At 41.2% G+C, this 10,653-nt stretch overlaps 1 protein-coding gene across 1 annotated transcript; it reads right to left on the reverse strand.

Moving 5' to 3' along the window:
- Positions 1–9,532: 9,532 nt before the first annotated feature.
- On the reverse strand, positions 9,533–10,426 carry LOC149084303 (uncharacterized). Its single transcript, XM_089235300.1, has one exon. The coding sequence runs from the start codon at positions 10,424–10,426 to the stop codon at positions 9,533–9,535; it is 894 nt and encodes a 297-aa protein (XP_089091426.1).
- Positions 10,427–10,653: the final 227 nt, after the last annotated feature.

Raw genomic sequence — 10,653 nt, forward strand, 5'->3', positions numbered from 1 at the left:
AGAATGTAATGTTCTGGTAACGTCTTGGCAAGTGTTTGTTGTTTGTAATACAGTCCTTGATGTGTTGACAAAACTCATCTTCACCTTGAGCTCGTTGCAGGTCTTCAAGCGAGTGATTCGGTACGAGATGTACTGAAGTTGCATTCGAAACAGGAAATTTCTCTGGTAACGCCACACTGGCAGACGTGTTGTGTTCTTCAGGAACATGTAGAAGATGAGCCACATGCGAAACTTGGTTCAAGTAACAGGTACCATTGAAGACCATAGAAGATTGCAGAGGTTCCGCCACTGAGACAGGAATGAAAAGTTCTGTGTGGCGAGGACTAACAATGTCTCTCTTGGTGCAAGCAACAGAGGTTTTGACAGATGACACTGGATGAGGAATGGTCAATGACAGTCCATCTTTACTGAATTTGAATGCAGCAGCTTGTGCACTCAGGAAGTCCACACCAAGGATAGCCTCATAGTACGGACAAGCACTGTGTGGAATGACAAAAAATGTGTGGGAGAAATGACGATCTTTCATGTCGAAACGAAGAGAGATTTTGTGTCGAATCACGATTGGTTCACCGGTGACACCAGTCATTCGCACTGCTGGAGTGACAGCTTGATATTTACGAGTCAGTTTGGACTTTTGACACCACTCGTCTGTAACTAGTGACATAGCAGCACCTGTGTCTACGAGACATGGCAGGGTCAGTTCATGGATTTGAACATTGACAATCGGAAGTTCAGGAGTTGAGGAAGGACTCTCAGCAGCGACCATGTTGAAGCTGACACGCTTTGGACGAGTAGCCGGGGAGTTGTCTCGTTGACGACCAGACTGAGAATTTTCTTGCTGACGACTAGACTGAGAATTTGACTCCGACTCTCTGGTATTTCCAGGAGAAAAAGAACGAAATGAGGAATTTCGACGCCAATTAGAATTGTTATTTCGAGAGTTGAAAGAATTTTTAGATGATCGTGGAAAATTACTCTGAGAACGAAAAGAATATGAATGATTTTGTTTTCGACATACCTTGTATGAGTGACCAGGAATTCCACAATTAAAACAGACAAGGCGACGTGAGGTCTGAGGAGAACGAGCGTGCCTCATTTGTGGTTCAGGAGATTTTTGTGTTACCTGCAGTTTTTGCAATTGTTCAAGAAGAAATTCTGTTCAGAAGTGTGGGAACAAGTGAATCTGAAAGCGAAGGTGCCTGTGATGGCATAATGTTTTCCTTAGAGGAAGAAGAAACCCATGCAGGTTTCGAACTAGCCTGCTCAATACGGTAGGCTAAGTCAACTGCCTCTCGAAAGGTTGCTGGATTGTGAGCAGCGATAAGTGGTTCCATGTGAGATAGTATGCCAGCCTTAAATCTGGCCAAAAGAAGTGTCACGATAATTTGTTATGGCCACCGGTTCATTCGGTGTGACCTGAATAGCACGTCGAGCTAGTGACTCAAGACGATCAGCAAAATCTTTGACTTTCTCAGAATCTGATTGTGTTGTTGTTGTCAATTGAGACAACACTATCTCAGGTCTGTCAGGCGAAGAAAATCTGTCTATTATATGAGCACGAAATTGTTCATAGGTCATAGGGTCTATCAAGTGAGAGCTTGACTGAATGAGAGCAAGTACAGCTCCAGAACATTTCTGCAATGCAATCTCTTTCTTAGTATGAGTATCCCAATTCGCCAAGGCTGATGCACGATCAATTCTTGAAAAAAAATCAGTCACTGTCAATCCTGAATTTGTTCCATCAAATACGGGTATGGAATTGTAAGTGCCTACTATGATTGGAAACATGTTGAACTGCTGGACATTCTGAGCTTGGGCTTCCTCGTGAGCCATGATGTAGTGAGAAGGAAAAAAAAAAAATTTTTGCCAACTCTCAATAAACACGTAAGGGGCAAATATGTGTAAAAATATAAAAAAAAGAAAAATTGTGTAAGGTATCTCGCCTGGAGAAGTGTACAGGCGGCAGCCTTTACCGTTTTAAGAACGATAGAGGGGAGGAGAAAGAAGAGGATCACACGTCAAATATTTAGTGGTTGAGACCACTACAAGAATAAAATATAGTCCTCTCAAATCCAAAATGTACCTCAATGTTTGTGAATTGTGCAAGTCTGTGTGAAATTATCCCTATGTGTATATAAAAAAAAATCTGACTGGGAAACTAATCGGCTAAACAGTGATCACGAAACAACACAACCAAAACGAAACATGAATAAAATTTTCCACCGGAGACATGACACGAGTTGCGAGGGAGGAGACAACGAGGAAGAAAAAAAAATCGGGGAAAAAAAAAACGAGTTTTCCCTCACACACAGACTCATCCGAAAAGGAAATAGAAATGGCGCTCAGGTTTAGGTCTTGACAATTGAACTCAATCACGATACTGAAATCACAGCGTCGACAATAATCGGAATTCAACATGAGAAACACAATTTATACGTTCAAAATATGACTCAAATCACGCACTCAATAAAAGGAAATATTTTAACAAACGGTAGAAACACAATCATATTAGGTTTTTTTTTTTTTTTTATATTATGTCAACTATGGAAAAATACGCTAGCACAAATACGTTACAACGATTGAAAAATAATAATTACGACAGTTCAGTATAGTTACGCCAAGTTGATCCTGACAATATTAAAGAGTGTCTCACTAGCAAAATATACCACAGATTCGCCGGTCGACGGCACCACTATATGTTGAAGGGTTCCGCCGGTCGCGGCCGGAGATGTAAACGAACTAGTTTCGTAGCACGACATATTATATATTACTAGGCATTATAAACAGGACATTGCGAAAATGATAATAATAACCTTTTCAATTAGCGAATTACAATTTAATTTTATTCATTCATTGAAAATACTTCGACACCGTGAATTACACTAAACTCGATACAATTTACATTCAACATGGACACTCTCACTCCACCAAATTAAACACAAAATAATTATATATATATATATATATAGTTTGAATCACTCACCGTCATCTCGGGGCAAGGTTTCTTGCGTCCCCTACATTGAGGGATCTCGACCCGGGGTTAGGAGGGGAGAGAGAGAGTAAATTAACGACTCTTCAGGCGCGACATGTTGGTCGTCCAACCTCCAACAATACCTCTCTGGCAAAAGCCTCGTGTGTTCCCAAACCAAGTTGGTGAAGACCACTGCTATTGGTCAAAGGCAATCGCCTGATTTCTGTTAGGGGTTTCATTGGCCCAGAGGCGCAATGTCTGTCTGTAGAGTTGTGATTGTGTTATGTAATACGTACTTATTCGGTGCTCAAGTGCGTGTTAGAAATACCTGGTGAGGGAAAGGAGAGCACACGTGTTGCATCCCATGTATGTATGTATGAATGATGTGTGGTTTGTGGTTTCTCTATGAGAAGGCGAGAGGGGGAGAGAGTGTAAGGTGCACTCGTGACATGGGTGACACAGCCTGAGTAATATCGTAAGTGTACAAAGTAAATAAGATCGGGCCTAACACCGATCCCTGGACAACTCCGCTTGGCACCTGACATTCTCTAGACATCACGCTGGCTACGCGTACCTGATGAACTCTGTCTGACAGCAGTTCTTGAATTATCCTCACAACTTTATCCGGAACCCCCATGCAAGCTAGCTTCCTCAGTAGTAGCAATCTGTCTACTTTATCAAAGCCTTTTGGAAATCGACGTAAATTACATCAATCTCTTGTCCGGAGTCTATAGCACTCTCCCATATATCATGACAAATCAACTGCTGCACTGGTAAGGAGCGGCCAGGAATGAAGCCAAACTGAACTGAGGGGATTAAGCCCATATCGTCGGCAAATGGAAGTAACTGATTGACGATGCATCTCTCGAAAATTTTGCAGGATATATCGGTTAACGATATCGGGCGATAATTATTCGGATCTGTCCTGGAGCCTTTATTCTTATAAATTGGACTAATAACTGCAGATTTCCAAGAGCATGGGATAGACCCGTAGTCATAGAAGGATGTGAAGATGGAGCTAAGCAGAGAAGATATCGGGTCTGAAAGACGTTTGTAGAAACAACTGGGTATTCCGTCAGGACCCGGAGATGATCGACCAGGAAGAGAAGCAATAATGGCTTTTATCGTCTGAGTGCTGAACATGTCACGAAAGAAGGGATGATCATTCAAAAACCCTTGATAACGATAGTCGTAACCGGAACTGAAATTATATGAACCAGAAAATATGTCCGCAAAAACGTTTGCTTTCTCATAATCTTCCGTTATCGTGGTGCCATTCACAGTTAGCGTTGGTATGTCCCGGGATACACGAAGTCTACTGCGGACATCTCGGTGGAAAAAGTTCCGATCACGATTTTTACAGAGGTTGAGGAGATGTAAACTCTCTTTCTCTTGGACGTAATTTGCATAGTTCCTAGCCATGACCTTGTATTGTTCTTTAGTGGTTTGACTAGGTATTGATCTATATTGACGCCAAGCATGCAATTTCCTATTGTTTAGCATTCGTAAAACCTTATCTTTTTTTCTAAATCTCATTTGACGGGGAACATGTTCACGAGACCGCAGAAATAGAGCTGGCAAAGCATCCGCAGCTGAGATAGTTCCAGCCAGTACTTGGTTCTGCAGCTCTTTTACAATAGCTGATAATCGTGGATAATCTGCATTGTGATAGTTTAGTGTTGATCGGCAATCTAATCCTGTTGTAATATGCAATGAGAAGTGTATCGGCAAGTGCGGTGGATTATCGCTGTTGCAGAAGGGTGGAAGTGCATATACGTCGTAGACCACCGAAGGATCGGTAGCAAACAGAAGATCTAAGAAGTTTTCCCCTTTCGTGGGAAAATCGACCAACTGAACAAGGCCTAGTTCTGCTGATATTGATATGAACTGTGACTCCAATTCAGACGAGAATCTACCGTTTATCCAATCGATTCCCCGCATGTTGAAGTCCCCGATCAAAATCACCGGAAAGCGCGCAGAGCAGTAATGCCTTAGTTCTCTCCAAAACTCGCACCAATGATCTAAATTACATGCTTTATTTGGTGGAACGTACGCCGTAATAAGCCTGCACTTCCTATTTCCGCCTTTTATATCCACCGATATTATCTCAACATCTTGATTTCCATTATGCACGTTCACCAGCTTAGGTTTCAGGCTGCTTCGAATAATAATGCATACACCTCCTCCCGCAGTAGTTTCTCTGTCGTATCGGAAAATATCGTATCCTGGTAGACATATCAAGGAAGACGAGATTGACTGATGTAACCAAGTCTCTGCTATACACAGAATGTCGACCTCGTATGACTGAATGCAGCAACGCAAATCGTCAATTTTATTCACAATACTTCTGGGGTTCATGAATATACCTGTAACTCTTGATTTAGAATCGGATGCGTGTTCATTTGTTGAAGTAATTGACGATGACTCTTGTCCGTTCAGTCATTGTTGATTAGAGGTGTCCCTCTGACCGGGCAATGCTTCCGTTATAGTACAATCTCCAGCCGGATCCTCCAGAAGATATCTGGGAATACCAAAAAACTCTCTGATGTGTATACCAGATGGCCAGTGGAATGGATCACTCAATGAATCCCAATTACTATCGACAGTGGTTAGTACAAAAGATGCATAGTTGTTTGAGTTCCTTGTATTCAGCTTAACGCAGTCGTACTCGAGTTGCGTGTCTTGCAGTATGCGACGTACGTCCGAGATAGATGTCTCTGGAGCAAATCTGTTCACCAGCAACCGACGTCTGCGAACCGTCGGCACTACACGCACCTGCGACGTCGTAGACATTCCCACTCTGAATTCATTATGCCGATCAGTCCCAGTTGCGACGTTGGATCGCTGTAAACGGTCAGGTGATACTTGATTAATATCATCCACTTTCAAGCGAGGGTGGACTGCTCGAAACGTGTTGTTATTTGACAAATTTTCCTTTCCCCTCAAAGTATCAGTCAATATTTGGGCATACGAAGCGGTAGCAACAGGCTCTGGCAATGATTCACAATTGTTTGCTCCAGATGAGTTCACGTTTGAGCGCATAGCATTTGACAAAGAACGTTCATTTCCTACGACATGGACTTCATCATACAGGTTCATCATTTCATTCCTCAGCACGAGAAACCGGTCTCTCTCGGCTACCTCTGCCCTTTTCCCATCACAGACTCTTGTAAACAGGAGGGTCATTTCATCCAAATGCTTGTAGAACTCACCATTGAAGACCTTGCTTCCAATAGGCGACGAAGGGCGCTCGTCTGTCATCTCGATCTTAAGCCTAACTATTCCAGTATTTGTATATTAAACACTACTTTACGCTGCAATTGCAAGCTAGGCTTAAATAAAAACAGAACAATTTGCTCCCAGTATCATATGTTCGTGCAATAAAAAAGACCGTATTAGTTCGAAGTATATCATAATTTACTTCCAAACTCAAAAAAAAAACGAACGTGAAACCACAAAAACAACAGCAAAAAGTATATAAATTAATTAAAATTATAGCGCTCAAGAACAAAATGTCAACACATGAGTTGACTTGACTCCTAACTATATCGAAATGTAATAATATCATTACACATACACAATTATATTTTATTACTATCATGAGGTTATGACGATATTTTACATATTGAGTGTTAAATGATACCTCATGTATCAAACGCGGCCGGAAATGTTAACGAACTAGTTTCATTAGCACGACATATTATATATTACTAGGAAATTATGAACAGGGCATTGCGAAAATAATAATACCTCTTGAATTAGAGAATTACAATTTAATTTTTTTTATTCATTGAAAATACTTCGACACGGTGCATTACACTAAACTCGATACAATTTATATTCAACATGGTCACTCTCACTCCACCAATTATACACACAAAAAAAGGTCGCACAATAATTATATATATAGTTTGAATCACTCACCGTCATCTCAGGGCAAGGTTTCTTTCTTGCGTCCCCTACATTTGAGGGATCTCGACCCGGGGTTACGAGGAGAGAGAGTAAATTAATGAACCTTCAAGCGCGACATGTTGGCCGTCCAACTCCCGCAACTCTCTCTGGCGAAAAGCTTCGTGTGTTCCCAAACCAAGTTGATGAAGACTTCCCCTATTGGACGAAGGTAATCGCCTGATTTCTGTAAAAGGGTTTTCATTGACCCAAAGGCACAATGCCTGTCTGAAGAGTTGTGGTTGTGTTATGCAATAAGTACTTATTCGGTGCTCAAGTGCGTCTTAGAGATCCCCGGTGAGGGGAAAGGAGAGCACACGTGTTGCATCCCATGTATGTATCGATGTGTGGCTTGTAGTTTCTCGATGGGAAGGAAAGAGAGGGTGATTTGAGTGTAAGGTGCACTCGTGACATTACTGAGTTTAAATATAGTGAAACCTCGATGTAACAATATTCTACGGACCAAGAAAAAATATGTGGTAGAGGGATTTAAGAAGCAACATTTTCCTTACGTGTGATCAAATTTATGCTATTGTTGCCATTTTTTCTATATTGGCATTGTTAATATCATCGGAAAATGCGCTTTTATGTATTTATTCGTTACAAAAAATTGTAATTGATTAGTTTATTTATAAAATTCACTTAGATGTGTATTGTCCCTGTAAAGAAGTTTACCGCATAGCACTTTTGTGTCGTACACAGAGTGTAACTTTAACTTTCGGTAATCATTTAGTGCAAAATATTGATGTTATCAGACGCCTTCAGAAGAACGAGAACAAGTGACGAAGTTAAAATTAAATTCAAAACGATTTTGAACAAAATATAAAAAATATTGTTGTAGCGATTTCAAAATTCTCCTAAAAATATCGTTATAGAGGGGTTTATCATACTAGCAGAGGATGTCGTTGTACGGAGAGTTTAACATTAAGCCAGGCAATTCAAAACAAGATTTGAAAAAACATCATTGTAGATTCTCGGCCACCTCGTTGGGCGTTTTGCCTGTTGTGGCGTTGTTTTTTTATTTATTATCGATTATCGTTGTAGCGATGTTTTGCTGCATACACAAATGCCGTATCGTATGCAGGATTTTCTCATGGGGGGGGGGGCATTCAACATTTTTTTCTTCCCGAAAGGGTTTTTTTTTTTACTGAAAAAATACACCATAATCTTTTCTCACGGAGGTACACAAAATTTTTGAGTGGGGAAGGGGGGGGGGCGGCATTAGCATGTGGGGGCCATGCATTTAGTCGCCAGTGGAAAAGGTGTCAGCGATAACTTGTGTTCCCATGATTTGTGTGATGACTTGGCTATGATTGTTATTCAAAGTGTTTCTAATGAGTTATTGCATAAAAGGATGGGCCATTTGAGTATAGGAGGAATGATGAAATTGGAGTATATGGTGGAGAAATTCTCATTTAATGGGAAATTGTTAGATTGTACGTTCTCCATTAAAGGGAAAATGCATAAACAACCATTTCCTGAGGGTAAAGCTAAGCGGGCAAAAGCATTGCTAGAAATAATTTTCTAGGGTATTTTACATCAGAAATCAATCCCTTATACACCTGAACAGATGGGCGTTGCAGAGCGTACCAACAGAACCCTAGTTGAACGAGCCCGATCAATGTTGGTGGATGCCCACCTCGATCCTATTTATTGGGCTAAAGCAGTTCAAACAGCAAATCACTGTAAAAACATCTCTCCTACTATAGCAGTATCAGACAAGGCTCCATATGAGAAGTTTTATGGTGAGAAACCAAATTTGGAGTCTTGAGGGTGTTTGGATGTCGAGCATTTGCTCATATCCCAAAACAGAAACGTTCGAAATGGGAAGAAAAGGCAGAAGAACTAATGTTTCTTGTCTATTGAAATTAAAGAAAGGGATATAGGTTGATTGAACATTGAAGGACCGGACACACCCCGCTTCCCATCTCAAGGAGATATCGAAGCGTTCCTGAAAGATGGGTGCATCCGGAATTTTATTAAATGTGTATATATATCTATATAAATTTGTATAACAGAATATTAAGTCCAATAACAGGAGTATAAATCAACGGAATAATTATGATAAATCATGATCTAAGAATCTAAATTGATATTATAGCGTCCCTGGCACGTCCGGACTCGATAATCAAAGTTCCGTTGGTGGCGGTCCGTCCGCGTTCATTGGATGTCACAAGTTATAGTCGCGTATGCCGTACAACGACGAATCGATGTCACATGGAGTCCTGGTCCAAGTCAGCCAATGTTCGGACACCCTGGTGTTTTAGCTCATTCTAGGCTCACATTCCTGTTCCATAAGTATCCTACATCTTAATTCTCCTGGGCAATTAGGAGATTTTCATCATTCTCGAAACTACATCGGCTGGATTATGGGGTGGCATTGATTTACCACGTTTACAGATAAGTGTTTATAGTTTCCTCCAATAAAGTTCGCCGTTCAACGACATATTAGTTTCGTGAATTTCCAGTCCCCCTACGTGGCCGCAAGTTGTAGATTCTCCCTGGTATCAGCTTTACTGGTCTGGAAGGTTGAAATTCATCCTGCTTCTTCCGTAGTCCACCCTTCTTGTCGTGCAGCAAATATAGATTACGGTCCAAAAATTGAATCAAATTTTAAATGCGCGAGAAGTTCATTGGACTTTTTAGTATTCTTCTCTTGAATGCCGTTTTTTTTTGTGATGATGATGATGATGAAGATGACACATGACTTTGTGACATCTGACCAAAATGAAACGTTGATGTGTGTGGACATTGGCAGACGTAATGCCATAGCGAGCCCGTAGCACCACACTTACAAGCATTGTGAGATGATCGTCCAAAGCGCTGCAAGTATGTCGGAAATGAACCATGCTCAGTTAAAAGGATCGTTTTTATTTGCGGCCATACACACTTGCGCAAAGCCACTCGACGTTGCATCTTGTAGGCGTCTTTCGTTGAGTTCTTGTTCCATTCAATTTGCCAAAGATGAAGCATTCTGTCTTTCAAGATATTGCGGGCATGACTCCTCGGCCAAGGTAGAACAACCAAGTCTTTCAATGTTGTCGCTTCCTTAGCAAGTTGATCCGCTTTTTCATTTCCAGCAATACCTACATGCGCTTTGACCCGGACTAATCTTATGTTGTCGTGAGCGCGTAGAAGACGAATATTTCGTACGTCAGGGTTAGGTGAACGAGGATCTTGTATAGCTAGGAGGCCAGATGCACTATCTGTCAAGATTATCACTGGACAAAGCATCTCTTCCGCACGTTTAACAGCATTAAGTATCGCAAAAATCTCGGCTTGGAATACGCTATTCTCTTTAGCTAACCTTCGACTCCATTGCTCCTCTATTGAACCATCTTCCGCTAGTACCACATACGCGCAGCCAGTAGCCGTTTCTGTTTTAGAGCCATCAGTGAATATTTTCTTAGAGCCTAAGGAATCTATATTATCAATACCAAATGCCATTATTTGATCTCTTATTAATCTCACCAAGTCGGTGAGATTTCTGTTGGGTGAAACAGCCATTGCTTATGTCGCTGCTCAAATTGGTTTAACAAAATTCGCTGCTCGTCCAATATTATGTCCTTTTCAAGATTTAGCAATCTGGTCTTAAGAGCCTCGTACTCCATGTAAATACTCAAAGCTGGGTTGCCTGTAGCCACATACAGAACTTCGTTCGCGGTTGTAACGTATGCTCCTGTAACATATAGAAGAAAGGGACGCTGTGCGATATCCAGAGCTCTCTTTTGCTT

Source organism: Pholcus phalangioides, unplaced genomic scaffold, assembly GCF_987345545.1.
Source record: "Pholcus phalangioides strain wild (caught in Gottingen) unplaced genomic scaffold, Ppha-v1.0 ptg000008l_1, whole genome shotgun sequence".
In the NCBI taxonomy this organism is placed as follows: Eukaryota; Metazoa; Arthropoda; class Arachnida; order Araneae; family Pholcidae; genus Pholcus; species Pholcus phalangioides.

Coding starts and splice junctions, on each gene's coding strand:
- LOC149084303 (XM_089235300.1), bottom strand. CDS start 10,426: ATGGCTGTTTCACCCAACAGAAATCTCACCGACTTGGTGAGATTAATA.